This window comes from Oryzias latipes, chromosome 2, assembly GCF_053564925.1.
Source record: "Oryzias latipes strain Hd-rR chromosome 2, Olatipes_Hd-rR_3.1".
In the NCBI taxonomy this organism is placed as follows: domain Eukaryota; kingdom Metazoa; phylum Chordata; class Actinopteri; order Beloniformes; family Adrianichthyidae; genus Oryzias; species Oryzias latipes.
Window position 1 is genome coordinate 18,242,336 of NC_136238.1, and position 20,014 is coordinate 18,262,349.

General features: G+C 38.0%; 4 protein-coding genes across 6 annotated transcripts in view; 3 read left to right on the top strand and 1 right to left on the bottom strand.

Moving 5' to 3' along the window:
* The first annotated feature begins 406 nt into the window (after positions 1-406).
* Positions 407-14,623, top strand: rpgrb (retinitis pigmentosa GTPase regulator b). Of its 2 annotated transcripts, XM_078933660.1 has the most exons (16): positions 407-565; positions 2,398-2,523; positions 2,951-3,043; positions 3,110-3,172; positions 3,254-3,412; positions 3,934-4,083; positions 4,939-5,097; positions 6,371-6,526; positions 6,604-6,728; positions 7,140-7,331; positions 7,411-7,597; positions 8,359-8,453; positions 8,557-8,616; positions 12,610-12,720; positions 12,803-12,988; positions 13,322-14,623. In XM_078933660.1, exons 1-16 carry the CDS (start codon positions 535-537, stop codon positions 13,454-13,456), a joined length of 2,028 nt encoding a protein of 675 aa, XP_078789786.1. In that variant the 5' UTR covers positions 407-534; the 3' UTR covers positions 13,457-14,623. The 2 variants fall into 2 exon arrangements, with proteins under 2 accessions (XP_078789786.1, XP_078789792.1); XM_078933666.1 differs by lacking the exon at positions 8,557-8,616.
* Positions 9,079-11,678, top strand: LOC144984630 (uncharacterized). Its single transcript, XM_078933677.1, has one exon. The coding sequence runs from the start codon at positions 9,866-9,868 to the stop codon at positions 11,546-11,548; it is 1,683 nt and encodes a 560-aa protein (XP_078789803.1). The 5' UTR covers positions 9,079-9,865; the 3' UTR covers positions 11,549-11,678.
* Positions 14,624-14,990: 367 nt separating the features above from the next.
* LOC101158002 (dynein light chain Tctex-type 1) lies at positions 14,991-18,275 on the top strand. Of its 2 annotated transcripts, none has more exons than XM_078933887.1 (5): positions 14,991-15,148; positions 15,368-15,409; positions 15,940-16,063; positions 16,201-16,258; positions 17,518-18,275. In XM_078933887.1, exons 1-5 carry the CDS (start codon positions 15,122-15,124, stop codon positions 17,642-17,644), a joined length of 378 nt encoding a protein of 125 aa, XP_078790013.1. In that variant the 5' UTR covers positions 14,991-15,121; the 3' UTR covers positions 17,645-18,275. The 2 variants fall into 2 exon arrangements, with proteins under 2 accessions (XP_078790013.1, XP_004066510.1); XM_004066462.5 differs by having other exon boundaries at positions 14,992-15,148; positions 16,181-16,258.
* Positions 18,276-18,992: 717 nt separating this feature from the next.
* The window catches only part of cybb (cytochrome b-245, beta polypeptide (chronic granulomatous disease)), a 31,329-nt gene continuing 30,307 nt past the window's right edge, over positions 18,993-20,014 (bottom strand). Inside the window, exon 13 of the mRNA XM_023964523.2 lies at positions 18,993-19,857. Coding sequence (XP_023820291.1) covers positions 19,740-19,857 — 118 coding nt within the window. The 3' untranslated portion in view covers positions 18,993-19,739. The remainder of the gene's footprint in view (positions 19,858-20,014) is intronic.

Genomic DNA, 20,014 nt, shown 5'->3' on the forward strand with positions numbered 1-20,014 from the left:
ACATGTTAAGAGCAAAGCAACAAAACAAACTAATGGCACTAGAATCTTTTTAATGACATAGTTGATTATTTTGAAACACTTCAAATTGGAAGCTACAAATATAAAACAATAGAAAAAAACCCAGACCTTTTCTTACTGACATATAAATATTACTTGTCGAAATAACATTTTGTCAATTTTTTAAAGGTTTCTGAACCAGTTTAAATAAGCTAAGAGGCAATATTTTATACTGAAACAAAAAAAAATATCATTTTTTTTAGGTATAGATAGGCCTGTCTGTTAAAAAAGCGTAATTCAAATAAAAATAAATGTATTGAGAAAGTAAAGAAAATTTAATTGCTTTAAAAGTATGTTCATGTACTGTACCTATTCGAAACATTAAAAAAAAACTGCATCTCTGCAAGCCAGCCCTTTAAGGTGTCACGCGGGCATTCTTGTAGCCTAGGAGAAGTTTTGTTTACTTCCGGGTTGTGGTCACCATACACAACAATTCGTCCACAGCAACCAAGCTAAGCGGATTAAAGACCCGCTGTGATGGCAGGAGACTCGGAGGACGACATACCCGGTAAAAAAAAAAAAAAAAGACAGCGCCTTTGTTTTATTTGTTTGTTTTTACCTCTAACATCACGGCTAAACTGTTTTCACTTATTAAAGTAGATGTGGGTAAGCGGTGCGAACGCGGGTTAACGTTTCTGAGTTAGCTCGGATGCTAACCCTAAATTGAGAGCAATGTGTTGTCCGGAAAAAGCTGTTGAGTTTTTAGAAAGTTAGCTAATTTTTTTCTAAAACAATTTTCTGCTTTGGGTGGTAATTTTATATACATCATCATCATCAAAATGTCTTTCCACAGCTGTATGTATCAATTATTCGTGTGCTGGCTACATCTCTGGTTTTCTATGGCTATATTAACCTCTTGGAGAATTTTGTGGTTCCTTCTTCTTCCTGTTTATTTTTTTTTTAATTTTCTAAATCTCACAGTATTCATGAGAGAGCGGCATGACCATTTTCCAACACCAAACCTATCACAGTTGTTTCAAACGTGCTTAATTTGAGAAATTAGTCATTGTTTTCACCAAACACCCCACATTCTGTTGGAAGGACATCCATCCAGTTGAAAGTTTTGATGTTTCTAAATTTGGATTTTCAAAATAAGAGAACACAGAAAGATCTGCTTGTCTGCATAAATAATGTGTAAAAGAATATAAAGTACAGCCAGAAAACCAACACAAATCAGTAAAACTACTTTAATTAGTTTTTGGATGCAAGGATTGAATGTTCAGAAATTTTCTGTTAGGTGAATGGTCCACAGGAACTGTAATTTCCTGATTTTTTTTAACGTATCGGTAAATTAATTGATTGTTTTTATATTTAGCTTTTTTGTTTCCCTTTTTTCTTATTTTAATATGATTTCATCTAATTTTAATAGACAAATATTGTACATACAGACCATCACATGACCATCACACTTCAATCATGACACTGATTATTATCTCCCCAGAAAGTTGAAAAAAAACTATCTAAAGTTTCAAATGAAATCAAGCTTCATCCGTTTTAACAGTATTATTTCTTTCTGAAAAACAGAAAACATTAAGTTTTGTTAGCTTATTTACACCTGTGTATATCATATCTAGCCATAACTATGAGTAAAATAACTACATTTTCTTTGTGTTACATTTTCACTAAATAAATCATCCAAAACAATATGTTAATAGAAAAATGTATAATTTACACACAATTAGAGTGTTACAAAATTAGTCTCATACCAAATAAGGTGAGGCACTGTTCCTGGTGAAGAAAGGCAAAATGAACAGTTTATGTCCAAATCCTTTTTCATATTAGCCCAAAAACAGTGCTTGACAGGGTGAAGTGTATGAATAATTTTGAAAAAAAAGTCTTTATTTTATAGGTGACAAAATATTTGTGGGGTACCACCAAATTTTATCCCACTTTGTTGCCGCTATGTACACGTTTAGATTGTGTATATACTTGTTCCACCCACATGCCTATTATATTATTATTAGTAGTATTTTTTTATTGATTAAATCATTACAAAGCATAGATGCTCAAACTATTAACATAATACGAAGTTTCAATGAGTTTTTAATTAATGTTTTGGAGCCAATATGTCACTAAAGGTCACCTAAGGACAGGTTTGTACAGTAAAACCAATCCAAGTAATTAACAGGAAGTAAACAGGTTTTTCAAAATAAGATTTTCCTAACGCGATTGATCAAATTTTTTTTTATTTTTAAAGGTCTGTTAAAGCTAGAGTCTCATTGATTTTTCCAAAGGCATAAACTTGAAATGTGGGTAAATTGTGAGGAAAATAATGATGAGTAAAAATGAATCCGAGTTAAGCACAATTAAACATTGATTTTTTCTTTCTTTTTATTGCAGAATCGGGGGCGGTTTTTACTTTTGGAAAGAGCAAATTTTCCGACAATATTCCCAGCAAATTTTGGCTTAAAAATGACGTCCCCCGCAAGATAGCCTGTGGCGATGAGCACACCGCTTTGATAACAGGTAAGATCTGAGACAGTTCAGGAAATTCTGTGTTTTTTTTCATAATCAAGCAAGCAATTTTTTTCAGTTTGAGCTGATATTAGATTATATTAGACCTTGTGCGATTGAGTTTTCATTCTTTTCAGGAAAGCATGAGCTCTTCTGTTGCATTCGTAAATCTGAACTGTGACACATTTTTGCCAAAAAAATTCAACTTTATATGAATTTTTGGGGCAAATGATGAGATTTATTTTCTTAAATCTGTGCTTTCCTTGTAGGTTTGTACCTTAAAAAAATGAGCGTAAATTTCAAAGTTTCAAAGGTTCTTTTCAAATCTAACTCAAAGAGGGAAAGATACGTGTTGGCAGATTGGATCTGAGGATGAAGCTGATGCCTCTTCTGCTTCAATCCATGTTTTTCATTCAAGGAAGCTTCTTTATGTCCACAGAAAATGGAAGACTCTTCATGTTTGGCAGCAACAACTGGGGCCAGCTCGGTCTTGGCTCCAAACTGACTGTCAACAAGCCCACCTGTGTCAAAGGTAAATGTGAAAGCCCCCTCCTCAATTCTAAACCTGCAAAGCTGCTGAATTCTTGCTGTGTTTTAGCCCTGAAGTCGGAGCGGATCAAGCTGGTGGCCTGCGGACGGAACCACACGCTCATCTGCACAGGTTTGTCGCCTGTCCAGAGCATTTCTGCTCTGCTTCAGGGCGGCGTTTGGTTGGATGTGTTTTTTTTTTTTTTGGTTGCAGCAAAGGGACAGGTGTACGCGTGCGGCGGCAACAGTGAGGGGCAGCTGGGGCTTGGCGACTGGGAAGAAAAGACATCCTTCCAGAGAGTGGAATTCTTTGACTCCCAGGGAGCGATCCAGATGCTCGCTGCCGGATCCAACACCTCCGCCGCCCTCACAGGTCATTCTGACCACGCTTCTCTCTAAAAGTTCTTTTGTCTTACTCTGGATTTTTCTTCAGTTTATTAATCCCTAACCTTTTTTTAAACAAGGCTAAAAAAACAAGTATGTGACAATATAACCTTTCAAAACAAAAGTATCTGAATTCAGATAAAATGTCTTATTTAAAAAAAAAATCTTAGTTTTATTTTTAAATGTTTTTTCAAATCTCATTTTGAATTATTTAGAAGTTTTTCTGCTTATGACATTCTTCACAACTATGTCACATTTATATATTTTTTAAATTACTTTTAACATTTGACTGAAAATAAATAGAAATGTCTAAATTATGGTGTATAAATATTTTTCTGTCAAAGATCTGTTTAAATCCAAGTGACATATTTTTTTGTGTAATTTGTAATAATCTGAACTTGAAAAATGACTTTGTAAGTAAATAGGATCCAGAAAAGTCTGAAAATTGTTGTTTTATTGCTGCACATCATGGTAGCCTTTGTGCTGATCGTTTTTGCTCTTCCGCCACAGTGAGCGGGAAACTCTTTATGTGGGGTGACAACTCAGAGGGTCAGATTGGTTTGGGCAAAGAGAGCCAAGCTTCTTCGCCACAGGAAGTCGGCGTGGGACGGCCTGTCAGCTGGGTGTCTTGTGGTTACTACCACTCCGCCTTTGTGACGGGTGAGCCCCCCTCAGCAGCTGTCCTGCCAGACGTGTGATTATAGACCCACTCTGCTGTTTGTAACATGTGCTGGTGTCATTTTTCTGATAAAGGGAGTCAAGATCTAAGAAACTTGTGAATCAGGAGCAGATAAAAAAATGTGGTTTAAAAAAAAGAGCTTCTTGCTATTTTTGTTGCTCTGGTCATGTAGGGGTAGGCGTGTGAGGGGCTTTAAGCTAGCGGGGGAAAAGGTAAACAGATGGATGACGGGAAGTGGGTGCAGGCTTACCATGAACCAGCAGTCCTGTCCACAGCTTAGAATTTCTAATAAATTTCCGCTGCTCTGCAGAAAACATGTCCTAGAAAACAGACGTTTTTTTTCAAATTTGGCCTTAAAACTGCCTGATTAAAAGACTACTGGGTTATTTTGTTTTTTTTAACCATGATTGTAATTTTTCATTTGCATTTTCTTATTTATAATTTTACAATGAAGAATTTATTTTAAGTTTATTTTTGTAAATCTGTAATCTGTATATATTTCAAATGATTTTCTATCATACATTTCTTACATCATTTCTTAATTTTTGATGTTGTATTTTTTATTAACTGATCATTTTTATATTTTCTAACCTTAAGTTTTTTTTGTTTTTTTTTACCGGAAAAATTTAACACTAAAAATAGTTTGGTTGATTTAGTTTTTACAATTTTTACCAAAGAAAAATTATTTGTATGAAGTTAAAATTGCTCATATAAGGGTATAATGATTTGCTAAATTGTTTTTCTAAGATCTAAGTATATCTAAAACAGTTTTAAATTATGAACGTCACATGGAATCTGGGGTGTGTGCAGCTGTTACTTTTTCCCTTTTTCTTCAGTGGACGGAGCTCTGTACACGTTCGGGGAGCGGGACAGCGGGAAACTGGGCCTCGGCACCGAGCAGCTGTCTGGGCATCGGGTCCCTCAGAGGGTGAAGAGCATCAAGGAGGCGGTGAAGCAGGTAGCCTGTGGGGGCGGCCACACGGTGGCGCTAACAGGTGAGCACGAAGCAGCCTGCTGAGATGGTCACTCATGAAGGGGGGGGGGGGGGGGGGGGGAGAGATTTATGTTCTTTTAACTAACTTTTTTTTGGTAAATATTAATGGTATTATTCTTATTTTTAAAGACAGAACTCTTAAATATTTCAGTTTAATTTAATACATAAATCTAAAATATTTTTTACTTGCGTTAGTTTTTCATTTCCCCTCTTAAAAGTCAAGCTTTTAATCACATGGCACCATTTTTTGTATGACATATCATTATTAGTTTAGTTTTTATTAAAATATTGTAAATTATAAAGTTAAATCATAATTGTCCTGTTTACATTTTATGAAATTTTGATTTATTTTTTTTTATAAATCTTTTATTGTTAAAAACAATTCTTTCATTTTTGGATTTTAAGATATTGTAGTCTCTTTTTGTTATTTTTTTTAATTTTCTAATTTTGTAAATAGAATTACTATATTCCTTTTTTAAATAATTACATGAATTATAATCTAATCTAAAATATCACATTTTTCTTTCAGTGACTGAAAAGGATACAAAATGTACAAATTAAAATATATACATTTTCTATGTTATATTTTATTATCTTTTTAGATTTTTTGTCTGTTTTTTTTCATAGAATTTTCATTAAATTTTGATATTCCAGTTTTTATTTTTGTTATTTTGAAATTTTTTAATTATTTATTATTTTTCAAAATTGTTTAAACCGTTTCTATATTCTGTTTTTTAATTATTGCATTCGTTAAAATATAATTTACGAAAGGGGGATAGTAAGCTTTTATTGACTGAAAAGGACAAAAAATAATAATTAAGAGATAAAATTATTTTAAAAAATGTTAAACCATAAAAATAAAAAATATCAGAAAATAAAAAATATTCCTTATACAGACTTTTTTGGGAGTTGGATTAAAGGCAGATCTTGGAAAAAAACTAATACAAAATGTGGGATAAGTCCATCTTTCTGGGGTGGTTGTATTTGTTTGTAAATGTTTTCTTTTATTCTCAGCTTTTGTTAAATATTTTCTATATCCTGTTTTTTTTAATTCATTACACGAATTGAAATCTCATTTAGGGTCAAAGGACAAAATACTTTGAATGAGTTTTACAAAAAAAAAAGATAAAAGGAAAAAATACTTTTTTTTAAGTCAAATGAGTCAAATGAGTCAAATTAAAGGTGGAGCTTTGAAAAAGTGAATCAAAGTGTGGGATGACTCCATCTTTCCAGAGGAGGTTGAGTCACTTCTGTGTTTTTCATGGTTTTTTCAGATGACGCTGTGTTCACTTTCGGCCTCGGTCAGTTCGGGCAGCTCGGTCACGGCACGTTCATTTTCGAGTCCCGCCTGCCGCGGTTGGTCGAGCATTTCAAGAAAGGGCGAGTGTGCCAGGTAGCGTGCGGGGAAAACCACACGGCTGTGATCACAGGTGAACACCCCACGCCCTCCTAGGAAAAAAAATCCTAATGAACCGTCTGATGACCGAAAAACTAAACTCTGTCCCAGACGATGGTTTGCTCTACACCTTTGGAGATGGACGACATGGAAAACTGGCCCTGGGGGAGGAAAACTTCACCAACCAGTTCAAGCCCACTTTGTGTCCGCGTTTCCTTGAATGCAACGTTCAGGCGGTGGGTGTCAAGCATGGATCACCTTTTGTTTTTCTCCATTTTTTTGTACTTTTTTTCCCCCTTCTTTAAAAAAAATGGTTTAACATTTTTCAAAAATTGTGCTATTGTGAAGTTTGGGTTTCTTCCCTCTATTTACGTGTTTTTTGTTTTTGTTTTTGTTTTTTAGCATCAATACACTCTTAATATTTCAGATGCTCTCTGTTTAGAATCTCCTGCAGGAGCTGACGCTCTCACAGAGCTCGTTCAATTTAAAGTTTATGTTGAGATTCGCTGCTCGAGTTTTTCCCAAAGCCTCACATCAGGCGGGTTCTGACCAAAAACTGGTCTTCGGTTGGAGTTGAACCTCAGAAACTGCAGACGGTGGAGAGGCATCCATCCTTTCTGTGACTCTGAAGTGCCTTCTCCACCCAGGTGTCGTGCGGCGGCTGTCACATGGTCGTGTTTGCGCGACCCAGGGGCCCCGGCCACGCTGACGTGACCCTAGAGGACGACGACGTGACACAGGACCTGCTGGAGAAACCGTACGTGGACATGCTGGGAGACACCAACAGCTCCTCCACCCTCCAGAGGAGCCTCTCCGCACGGGTTCGCAGGAGGGAGCGGGTAGGGTGTTTCCCGTTAGCATCAACACAGCAAATCCTGAGGAAGTGTTTAAATTGCTCCCCCGCTTCCTGTCAAGCAGGAACGATCTCCAGACCATTTTGGTGCCATGTTTCGTACGATTTCCGCCACGATGCCGGCCTTGCTTCAGCCTCCACCTCCTGTCTTCAGCCAGACCATCCCACCCAGACTGCCCCCACCCGAACTCAGCCACAGAAAAGTGTCGAACGGCGACAAACGCCACCGCAGTGCGGACTCTAGCCAGCAGGGTACCAAACACATCCGTACATCAGCAGTAACTACGTTTACATTTTGAACTGTTTTTTAATCACTTCTTTTTTAATTTTAGTTATTTCTGTATTATTTATATAATTAGTTTAATTATGTTTCGGTTTGACTGTTTTCTAAACTGGTTTGATTTTGTTTGTTTGGGGAATAAAATCATCCTTAAATGTTTTTTGAAAAAAAACTTAGCTACTATTTTATTTTTTTGCTAACGCTATGAGCAGTTTTTCATTGTATTTTATTTTGAAATCTTATAGTGTTTTGCCAAAGACAAGTCCTGCTTCGATCATCTTTTGATCTATTGTAAAAGTGGTCTTTTTATTTATGATTTTGTCGATTTTAGCCTAAATTTTCTAGAACAGTTTCTGCAGAGCAGCAGGACTTCATTAGAAATTTTAGGGCGGGACTGTTGGTTTCAGAGCAAGCCCACCCCCCTTTCCTTTCCTCTTCGCCGAGAGTTTTCTTTCTCTCCCACTAGCTTACAGTGCATTTTTTTCTTCACAATCTCCTTCAAGCTGCATTTTTTTTCTGTCTTTTCTGTCACGATTTATAAAGAAAAAAATCAGAAATGCAATTTTAAGCTTAATTTCCTTTATGTATGTCCTCCATGACATGCTAGAATGCTAACAGAACTTGTTATAAACACAATTTACATCAGATTGGATCTTTAAAGAAAACATAAGGTTTTAGAGAATTAGTCATTGATTGTGTGTTGGCGGTACATTCATGCTGTGCCTCGTTTCAGAGCAGACCGAGGGCGAGAAGGGCGACACCGTCGAGTCTGTGACGGACACCGACAGCGTTAAAGGTCTGGGAGAAACGACAGACTTCCTCAACATGGTGAGACCTTCCGGAGTTCATCCTGACACTCTCTGCTGCTCCAAAACGGCGAGAAAAGCCTGACCTTTTTCAGCATCTCTTTTTTTTTTTTCTTCTTGGAAAGACTCACGTGATGAAGATGGACCCCGGAGATAAAACACTGTCTCTGTCTCCACTACTGAAGGTGACTCCCACTTTAATGCCAATCGTGACATCATTGTCATCATCTCCAATTTATCCTGGCTTTCCTGTCTTTTGGTTTTTCATATTTGATCAGATCTAAATCATTTGATAAAGTTAAAAAACTGCAGATTTTTTTTTTTAAATCTAACAGTAGTTAAATGAAAACTGCAAAAACAACTCCTGATAGTTCAACTCTTCTATTTTTTTATATTTGACTTTAGTGACATCTAGTGTCAGAAAATGAAAACTGCAGTCAACGTTAAATTGGAGAACAGTTTTTCTGCAGATTTTTTGGGCTGATTCCATTGACTGTTTAAGAGAACTGTGATGAGTAAGCGTGACATCCTCCATAGAAAAGTCGGCTCCAATGAAAGGAAGTCAATTTAGGTGCCTTTTTCTGGCATTATAGACGCTGACATCTCGGAGCCAGTCACTAAGCAGTGATTGGTCCAAGTCAGTCAGAGTCAACATTTTTATGGGAACCCCCCTCACCAAATATAAATGAGATTTTTGGAAGGCCACACCCCCTACCATTTGAAAGTGAGCTCCATGAAACCTGTCAATCAAACGTTTTGAACGGTCAAAATGAGACCGCATACTTTTATTGAGGCATCTGATTGGTCAGTTTAGTTAACTACAGAAAATATATCATATAGAAAAAATGATTATCAAGAAGATGTAAATAAAAGAGTAGCAGAGCAAGAATGGTTATTATGAAAAATATGACTGAGTAATCGCTCTTTACTTCTCTATAGAAATCTATAGAATTTCAGCGTCTTGGAGCCAGTAGGTATTTCCTGTTTGGAACATGAGGGGAGAGGGGTCCAATTCTCATAAACAGTCCAATGGTTGATTCCAAACCGACTTTTTACATTTTGCTTCTTTTCTATCATTTTTATTAAAATTTCTTTTGGGTTTAAGTAATCAGAAATAACCTCACGCAAATGCCTGATGAAGAGAGCACACTAGACTTTTTTTTTCTTTTTTTTTAACTCCTGCTCATCCCTTTTCTTTTCTAATGTCCACCTCTTTTCCATCTCTTCTTTGCCCTCTTTTGCTGGGGAAAGTCAAAGGGTAAGCATGATAAGACTTTAACAGAGCAGCGTCAGAGAAAGAACAGGCAGCCGCCTAATCAGAGCAGCTTCTCTTCAACATCTCCGTCTCGTAAGAGTGGCGGGGAGGAAGGGCGCCGCTCGCACGCTCCGCTCTCTCAAAGCGAGCAGCGGTGGAAGAAGAACAAAGAGAACCTGATGGTGGGGGTGGAGAAGCTGCAGGGGAGGTCCAAGAAAATGAAAACTCCCAGCGTCAGCAGTGCTGCAATGTCCGAGTCGCATCCCAGAGCAGGTCAGGGTAAACGACAGACGAGTGGCGTCGGCAGGAAACAGAATCTAGAGGCCAGAAAGAGTCCAGAGAGCAAGCTTAAAAAGAACAAACGGCCTGTAGAAGACGAGAAGAGCTCAGCAAGCTCCAGACCTTCCTCTGAGAAAATCAACAAACCCAAACAGGGAGTGGTTTTATCCAAAAAATCAAAGAATGAGAAAAACCGAAAAGCGTCTGATAAGGAGGAAGAACCAGACGCTCAGAAGAAGTCAGACCTTCATATGCTCGCCACAGCCGCCTCACTTGCAGCAGGAGCCACCTTCATCCAAGAAATGGTCTCAAGGAGTGGCTCCAGCTCGCCCTCGCCATCTGAGAGCCGCCGCCGCATCCTGCAGGACAGTGAGACAAAATCAGGGAGCAAAGAGTCCGACCTCGACGGTGCCGAGCCGAGCCGGAGGTCCTCCGTCAGCATCAACGTGATCCCTGCGCCGCGCAGCCCCGAACAGAGAACGAGTCAGGATGAAGACGAGCTGAGTCTGGACCAAAGTGAGGAAGAGACCAACTCTGCAGCAGCACAGGAGGAAGAGGACGACGAAGAAGAGGAAGAAAGTGGGAGAAAGAGCCCTGATATTAGTGAAAAGAATTCTGCAAGTTCTGACAAGGACACAGTAGATGAAGATGATGATGATGATGATGATGAAGACACTCTTCAACCAGAGGAGGCAGATGAAGAAGAGAAAGATGAGAGCGGTGCTGAGGAAGAGGAGGAAAGAACAAGCGGGGCAATTGAGACCGAACCAGAAAGTGAGGAGAGAGGAAGCACGAGCAGAGAGGCTGAGGAAGAGGACGAGGAAGAAGAAGAGGGCTCGAGTCAGGAGACAGAGAGCAAAAAAAGAGAGACCGAAACTGAGGAAGAAGAGGAGGAGGGGGATGAAGGGTCAGAGAGGGAGGAAGAAGAGGAGGATGAACGTGAGACGCTGAAGTCCTCAGAGGAGAACGACGAGAGCGACGAAGATGAAGAAGAGGATACCAAAGAGGATGACATGGAAGCAGAAAGTGAAGAGGAGGAGAAAAGTAAGGACGAGGACGAGGATGAAGACGAAGAGGAAGAAAGTGAAGAGGAAGAAGACGAGGAGGAAGAGGAAGAAGATGAGGAGAAAGAAAGTGAGGAAGAAGAAGAGGATGAGGAGAAAGAAAGTGAGGAAGAAGAAGAGGATGAGGAGAAAGAAAGTGAAGAAGAAGAAGATGAGGAGGTAGAAACTGGGGAGGAGAAGGAGGAAGAAAGTGAGGGAGAGAAAGAAGAGGAAGGAAATGAAGAGGAGGAGCAAGAAATTGAAAACGAGGAAGAAGAACAAAATACAAGTAGTAATGAAGAGGATGAAGAAGCTGAAGAGGAAGAAGTTTCCGATACTGATGAGGAGGAAGAGGAGGAGGAAGAAAAAGAGGAGGAAGAGGAAGAAATCTGGAAGAAAAAAAAGTCAGCAGGAGCAAAGAGACAGAATGTTAAATCTGCACCGGGACGCAGAGGAAGGTCGGGAGGTAAAGGGCCGACGGGGGGAGAGGAAGAGGAGTTCTGGGATGATGTTCTGCCCCAGTACCTTAATCTGAAATAACCCCGTGTGTCCTGAAGTGAGTCTTTTGTGCCACTTTTGAACCCAAAAAACAACCCAGTTTTGTTCTGTTGTTGGTATTTTACCCCTTTTTTTGTCTAGAAGAAACTTTTGGTTTTGTTTTTTTTTACACCTAAAACTTTGATGTTTTTATGTTTTATTTTGGCTTAACATCAATCAATAGTTACTAATTGAATTCTAAGGCAAACATATCAGAATTGACTTTATGGGCCTTATTTTGGTCATTTTCCATCATTTCCTTTTTTGTTGTTGCTTTCTGCTGTGTTTTAAAACACGCTGGTTTTAGTTTTTGAGACAAAAAAAAGCTTGTTTTCTTGTGTCTTAAAAAACAACTTTTTTCTCCTCTTTTTTTCTGTGAAATGCTCGAAATCTAAAATCTTTTCTGTACACCTCTCCAATTCCCTGCCTTGATCTTTGGCAAACTCCCACTTTTCTAGAAATTTCCTTGTGCAGCTCCATGTCTTTTTATTTCCATTTAAATTCAAACATTTTAAAATGATTTTATTTCAGTCAGTTTTGCTAAATATTTGTTTCCCCCCCCACACTTTGTCTTTTGTTTTTCTTTCCAAAAAGAAAAACAATGAAATGACTGCATCAAGCTATTCTCTACATTATAAAACACATGGCTTTTATCTTGAAAAACGTCAACAGAAACTGAAGGGTAAACTTAAATGAAGATGCATAAAATCTTTTAGAAAATAGAACATATAGACATTTGTAAACAAAAGTTTCTGTGAAAAGATTTTCCTGTCCAATTCTATTAGCTTTGGTGCAGCAGGAGGATTTTGGCTGATCTGACAACGGGTTTGTCTTTTTTTTTCTTTTTCTTTTGTGTCTTGTTTGTGTGTTTAGATTTTCCCATCATCCTTTGCTGGTGTGTAGAAAAGCTTGCTGCCATTTGTCTTTGTTCCTAGTTTCAGCCTTTAGTTCCTCTAGTAGAAGTGTGGTAGCGCCTTAACTTATGAACCCAACAGTCCCACATCAGGAAATTCCGAGTGATAAAAAAAATCAAAATAAACTATTTGTGTTTTTGTTGCTGACAGGATGTGGTGGAGACATGCAGACCAGTTGAAGATGAAGAAGAGGAGGATTCGGAGGACGATGATGCTGAAGAAAAGGAGAAAGAAACGCCGGCGGAACCCCAGATCAACAGCGTAAACATGACGCCCGACTAAAACCAACTCTTTTCTTCTTTAGAAGTATCCGTTTGCAGAAATAACACGATCCTTCTTGCAGTCAGAGGCGGCGAGGGCGGAGTCTGAGGAGATGAAAAGGGAAGAAATGCTCAGTGAGGATAGTCCCGCAGCTGATCCCAGCGAGCGCTCCGGCTCAGCTGGTGAGGAGAAGGCAAAAGAGGATCCTAGACCAGCCAATGGGGCGCAAGACTCTAACTCCAAGAGCCAATCAGGCTCCAATAGGAAGGTACAGTCATACCGATGGCTCCATCAATGGGTTGGAGAGATCCTGCAAGCCACCAATCAATACATAAAACATAACAAAAATAGAAAATTAAACAGGAGCTTTATACATTCAGCTTATCTGTATAAGTAGGTATAGTCTATATGCTCACTTCGACTTTAATCTTGCAAATTTAAGAGAAAAATCATACATTTACGACTTTAAATCTCGTAATAATCCTATTTTATTTTTTGGTGGCCCTAAAACTTTGTTGTAATTTAGAGACAAAGTGTAGTTAAAATATTCTTCAAAGTGGAAGAGAAGCATAGAAAGAAAACGTCTTTTTTTTGTCCTCAGCTCTTACTCTTCAGGCGGTCGTCCTCCTCCAGGTCCAAGCAAGTCCCAGCTGAAGGTCCGGACAAACCTGTCCACGGAGAGCCTCTGGGCTCCACCTCCAAAGGGCCACGTTCAGGAGCCTGTAGCCTGTTGTGACCAGATAAACAAGTCTGCAGGTGGACTGTGGTTCTTAGAAAGAGCCTCATTAGGCGTCCTCACATGCAGCATCGGTCTGATGGTTCCTGAAGGTTTAGCACATTTCTCACCTAACTGGGCCTTAAAAATGCACAAAGGCGTTTTCAAGAAGCCTCGCTGTTTATCTGAAATTTTTACTCCATTTTTCTTTTTCATTTTGGACAATAAACGTATAAAACTATGCTGAAGATGCATGTGGACAGTTTCAGAAACAGCAGAATGAGAGGAACGAATTTACTGTGAACCAATATTCTCACAATTTTATTCTTCGTCAAAATCCCACTCTGATCACGTTTTGATCTGTTGTAAAATCGTTCTCAGTGGTCTTTTAATTAGGATTATGCAATTTTTAACCTATAACGAAAAAAACCTGTCGTTTTCTAGAACACAGTACTGCAGAGCGGCAGTAGTTCATTAGAAACTCACCTCTGGGTTGTGGGCGGGATCATTGGTGCAAAGCGACCCCGTCTCCAGTTCCCATCACCCCTCCGTTTACGTGCTTTCCCGCTGGCTTACAGCCAATCCCACCTCCAACCTAACATCCTTGCAATAAAAAGGGTGAGCAGCATCGGAGCTATCCAGACGTACAGTTTGGATCCACATGCCAGCTGGGATGAGTTCATGGATCTAGTCGTCTACAAGTGGATCCATCAGAATGGACAGAGCAGGTAGCAGGAAGCTTGTCTTTGTAGTTTTTACGTCACAAATACGATCTCCTTTTTCTAACGTCATTTTTTCATCTGCTCCTGATCATCAGACATTTTGAAAACACCAAAAACAACTTTCATTGCAGTGGGTCTTTTAACGATTAATTTTTTTGTTTGGATATGTGGAAAAATTCAGGAAGAAACTTATATTGATATTTTAATCATTTTTACTGTTTATTCTATTTTAAATTAGAGATTTTTGCAGCCTGTTTTTGTTATCAACAGCTGAGCCTCTGTGTGTGTGTGCGCGTGTGTGTATCTAACTTTCACAGTCTATATTTATTGGTCCCGAAGCACATTTGCACTTTTTCATCTGACCACATTTTTATACTTTAAAATAGAGATTTTGTGAAAACAAACTGTTATATTTTTATCCCTTTGATTAATCTGAAAACATTAAAAACTTTTGATACGTAATAAATACAGCCTGTGCCTCTTATTTCTTCTTTTCAAAAGAACACTCTTCACAAATGAATAATATTCAATTTTAATTTTGTTGATAAGATTTGGAAAGTAAACAAATGTTGGTTTATAGGTAAATAAAGCATGAAAAGAGAAAGACCCCAAACTGATAATTAATAATATATACACATATTTTGCATTTCTGACAATTTTGATATTTCTGACAATTCTATTTTGGTCACCATTTGAATATTTAATCTTAGTAATGCATATACTAAAAAGATCACTTTAAAATGTCTTTAAGTCGTTTTATTTTGAAAAGTCAGTGGAATCCACCGTTTGTCCAGTAGAGGGCTGCCGTGAGCCAGTAAAACTGCTCAATTATTTCGGCGTCTTCGACTGAGGACGTCATCACGTAAACAGGAAGTCCTAGTCGTTCCTTGTTTTTTTTTTTTCGTGAAACATTTTTTCTCTCTCCTAAAAACAGAGTTTCTAGAGGCTGTGACAGAAGTCAAGAATGGAAGATTTTCATAACGGAAACGAGGTTTGCTCCTGAAAAGGAATAAATTGTTGTTTGTAAAGTTAAGATAGCACCAAGCTAACAAGTTGGATTGTTATCAACGCTCGTTACTCCTAAGTTATCACAAAAAGACACGTATCAGTACTTCTATTTTATGAATATTTTTTGCAAAAAAAAAGAATCGAAAGTATTTCCTTCTTTGTGTTTAAGAATTATTTTTTTTATTATTGTTTTAAAATCCAGGGCTCTTTTAACTCCGAGGAAACTGATGGAATCGTCAAAGAGGTACTGATAGCCTAAGCATGATATCTTTTTTGAACACCAGATTATAATATACGGTGCAACCTAAGTTTTATTGTTTGCGTTATATTTTGAATTAAATGTGATGCTTATAGTGATTTATGTGTCTGAGGTACAGATTTGTGAGAGAAACAATTTAATGAAAAATTAATAAACACTTGAAATAAGACTTTCCATAAAATTGACTCCCATTAGTTTATTAACATTTGAATTAATAAATAAATCCGTAATTTTTCTGTAGTATTATATCAAGATAAGGGTCACTTTGTGTGTTTCTTATAATGAATTATTTGGGATTACTGCCAGCATTTTTCATTATTTTTTCCACTGTTCGTCAAAACTCAACAGACTTTTTGGAAAAGGAAATGTCAAGTTTAAGTTTTCCCCACTTTTAAAGATAGAAATGACTTTAAAGTTAACTTTGGCGTTCTGCATTCGCCGCCCGAGGTGAAGCAGCCCCCTGTGTGACTCTCGCATGACTTCAAGCTCATAACACTGCCTCTGTTTCAATGAAGTGCATCGAGAACGTGGTGGGAGGCGACGACTACAGCGCCAATTTGGTGAACAAATGGACGGCCGGCATCGTGGAGCGCTGCCTCACCCAGCTGGTCAAACAGGGGAAGCCGTACAAGTATATCGGTGAGAGTAGAGTTTGGTGAGAGTGTGTGTGTGTGTGTGTGGGGGGGGGGGGGGGGGGGGGACGTCAATCACAATAAACGTAGAACTCAGAAAAACGGGAGTTTCTATTTTGCACAGTGACGTGCGCTGTGATGCAGAAGACCGGCGCCGGACTTCACACAGCCAACTCCTGTTACTGGGACACTGCCATGGACGGTAAGTCACAAAGGCTTTCATCTACACAACAGTCACTCACGTCTGTTTGTGTTGGACCACAAATTCATTCACAGAAGAACAACAACAACAAAAAAAACAATTAAAAACACCAGAAAGTTGTTTTCAAAGCACAATTTCAAATCAGTTTCTTTATAAAGCCCCAATTCACAACCAAAACATTCATCCAATCATAGATTTATCGTATAAAATCCTGGAGCAGCAATGACATCAGCTCTATCACCCCCTTGGTAATTGTGTGTACCGGTAGCCAATAGGCTCAAAGCCCCACCCCCATGTCAAAAGACTTAACTCCAGAAAGAAAAATTGTGCAGTGAAACTGTAACCCTAACCCTAACTTCCCCGTTACCCGGGGAAAAGGAATTGTGGACTGAGTAAATATAGATATTCTTTGTAGGAATGTGGGTGTGGTTTGCAAAAATCTCAGAAGCCCAAAAATTTACTTTTGCACATAGACCTTATGTCTGGTCAGCCCCAGACGACCAAACATAAAATGGGGATAAACCCATCAGGAAAGCCGCCATTTCCATTCAGAAAAAAAAAGTGTTTTTTTTCCCCCCATGTATCTGATCTGGGAAGTTCTGACCAGGCTGGCAGAGGCAGAAGGGTGGGGGCAGGTAACTGGATTATGTTCAAGTTTTCAATATTTCCTTAAATTTAACACTTTTTCCCCCGACATTTTCACCCACCCCTCTTATTTTCAATATTTCCCTCAAGTTTACAAAGTTTACTTTTAAGTTTAGAACTGTTCAAAAAATCTTTTTAATTTGGAATCTGGTTTAGTGTTCACCAGATATTCTGATTTTAATTAATTTATTCTCAATCTGGCAACATTATTTTGACTTTCTTTATAGGTTGGATTTTATAGTATATCCTCTTTTCAGATTAGTACATATATTGAATTACACTGGAAAGATGTAAAACCAGGGGAATGACACTCGTTTAAAGAGCAGCAGGATGAAGCAAAGTGAAAACGCATTTCAAAAGGAGGCGAAAATTTGGGACTGAAGGTCAGAGGATTGCGTCATTGTTGTAGAAGAAATGTATTTTTCCTCAGATCTGGTCATATAGGAGGACTAGAAGACTTTGTTTTTTGACAAAAAAGCAAATAGATGAGGTAGCTTATTCTCTATAAGCTCCATCTCAACACTTCAAGTACAAATTCCTAATGTCCACTTTTCCATGAGAAATTTCACCAGAAGTTTTCACCTGATTGTTCTGTTTTGCTGTTTTGTTTGCAGGAAGCACCACCGTAAGGTGGGAAAACCGCACCATGTACTGCGTGGTCAGCGTGTTTGCGGTGGCCGTTGCCTAGAACCCAAAGGCCACCCATTCAAGACACAGGCCCCACCAAGAGGATGCAATTAGCTACTCCAACCAGCAGGGGGCCACCAAGTGCCACAGTTTTCATCACCACAGTTGAAACCCAGAAGCCTTTATCCTCATGTTCTCCTTTTTTTTCCAACTCCATGCCACAACTGGAACCTACATATTTAAAGAGTGCAGTGGAGAACTTGTATCATGTTGAAGCATGAAGAGACTTTTATACCAGATCATCAGGAAAATAAATAAACCAGTTTGTTTGAATGCTTCCCGCTTTCTAAACTTTTTGTCCTTAACATATTCAACTATGACTTTTTTTTTACGATATATTGAAAGATTGGATTCCTTCCATTGAGATGAGCAGGACTTTCTCTGAAATGTGTGAAGATTGACTTTCTTGTTACCTTTGTTGACATGGAGGGGCATTGTGCATGTTCCACATCTGCTAGGCCTTTTATTCTGAAAGTGAAAATCTCCTCAGCCTAACATGTTTTCTGAAACCGAAAACCAGATGATACTTTAATGATGTAAAGCAAAAACTTACTCAAACAGGAATTAAGCCCATGAAACATGAAGTAAAGACATTTATCTTCAGAAACTCCTTAAAGATCCACTCTGATCATCTCTTGAACTAATATTGATGTATTGTTTGAATAAAGAAATACTCAGAAATGTAGTTTTAAGCTTAATTTTCTTTATATTAGTCCTCCATCATCAGAAAGATGCCACAAGAACATGTTAAAAACACAATTATTATTGGTGTGGGTCTTTAAAAGTTAAATTTACAAATGATCAGATAAACTGCTTTAGTTTTAGTTAAGCTAGATAATAGACTTTTTAAGGAAGCCGGAAAAAGTGAAAATGTTTTTTTTTTTTTTTTTACCCAGAATTCATACTAGATTCCTACAAAAGGACCTTTATTTTTTTAATTCTGAGAATTATACATGAAATTAGACTGAGTAATTTAATTTGAATTGATTCATAATTGAGAAAAAAAACAAAGGGATAAACTGTAAGCGAAATAAAGATAACTCTTGTGACATATTTTCCATTTGTAATTAGGACTTATATCATCTGGGATTCATTTTGTTCCACATTGGTGGCGATAGTCAATCTTCATCCGCCTCATTTTTTTGTCTATTCAATCTGAATTTTTAGTTCAACCAAAGTTCAAGAATGTATTTAACTTTATGTGCAAATTTATTACATGTACATGTACACTGGTTCTTTTTTTTTTTTTTTTTACTTTTTAGTCCCAAAATCTAAGGAAATTATCCTAAAAGGAAAAATAAGAATATGCACAGCTCCTCTCAGTAGCTGCTTTTGTTTTTAGAAACCAGTCTTTCTGCTGCTGCTGATTGATTCTGCTAGAAAAAATGCTCTTTACTGCAGCTTTTATTCCCTACAAATTTTTCATTTAATTCACTTCATTATTTTTCTCTCACACGTCCACACACTCATGCACGAGTTCATTTTAAATCACAAATATGAAAACTACACAAAGATGATGCAAATCTGTCACCTTCAAGTACATTATTAAAGCGTTTCTATACAGTTCTCTTTTCTTCATGCACTAATACAAGGCTGAGCTGGTATAAGCTAAAACAATCCTTTTGGTTTACTCTGTAGGAACATCACTATGACAACATACTAAAGGAAAGCACCTGCAGCTTTTTCATTGAATCTACGATTTATTATTTCTCATAAACTGCAGTTTGGTTTGAAATTAAAACACAAAAAAGATTTTTAATAATTGGTCATTTGGAGATTTTTTGGGGTTTTAGCCCCAGTTTGGTCACCACATTTTTCCTTTTTTTTTTCCCTTTTAATTTTTGTTAAAAACCCAAAATTCAAACTGGAAGTACTTCACTTCTCTAATCTACAATTTTTAACCCTTTTTGCACAACTGTGCTGGCCACAAACAGAGAGACGTGGCATTTGAAAAGAAAGAAAAAAGGAGAATTCATCGTTGGGAAACCAATCGTTGGGAAACCAACGATTAAGAAGTACGAAGCCTGAGCGGGTTCATTTCCCATCTCTCTCTCTCTAAGCAACAACCATTGCTACCACGACTGTGGTGATAGGCAAGGAGGAGCTCTGCTTCAGTGATGAAGAGCTGTCGGAAACCCCTCTACCGCCTTTAGAAGTTCTCTTTGTTGAAGATGAACTTGACGCCAGCCTCTGTATGAGAAATAGACTCTTTCTCCAAAGATTTGCCCAACATGGGAGGACCGCAGAGGAAGACGCCCACTTTGCTCCTGCAGACGCAAAAACACCAACGTTAATTAGCAAAACTGAAGCAATGCAGAGGATTTTCAGACACCTGGCGAAGAATTTCTTGCTGTAGTTCAGGCAAAGCTTTGATTAAAGTATTTATTGTTCTCTCTGAGTTCCTGCTTTGCTTTTTCTGAGAAC

What these genes read in the sequence shown, in the direction of transcription:
- rpgrb (XM_078933660.1), top strand. Translation starts at nt 535, where the DNA reads ATGGCAGGAGACTCGGAGGACGACATACCCG. An exon ending in CCACACGGTGGCGCTAACAG is followed by an intron (nt 5,098 to 6,370) that starts GTGAGCACGAAG and finishes TGGTTTTTTCAG; the next exon opens with ATGACGCTGTGTTCACTTTC. An exon ending in TTGAATGCAACGTTCAGGCG is followed by an intron (nt 6,729 to 7,139) that starts GTGGGTGTCAAG and finishes TTCTCCACCCAG; the next exon opens with GTGTCGTGCGGCGGCTGTCA.
- LOC144984630 (XM_078933677.1), top strand. Translation starts at nt 9,866, where the DNA reads ATGGTGGGGGTGGAGAAGCTGCAGGGGAGGTCCAAGAAAATGAAAACT.
- LOC101158002 (XM_078933887.1), top strand. Translation starts at nt 15,122, where the DNA reads ATGGAAGATTTTCATAACGGAAACGAG. An exon ending in ATTTTCATAACGGAAACGAG is followed by an intron (nt 15,149 to 15,367) that starts GTTTGCTCCTGA and finishes TTTAAAATCCAG; the next exon opens with GGCTCTTTTAACTCCGAGGA. An exon ending in CTGGGACACTGCCATGGACG is followed by an intron (nt 16,259 to 17,517) that starts GTAAGTCACAAA and finishes TTTTGTTTGCAG; the next exon opens with GAAGCACCACCGTAAGGTGG.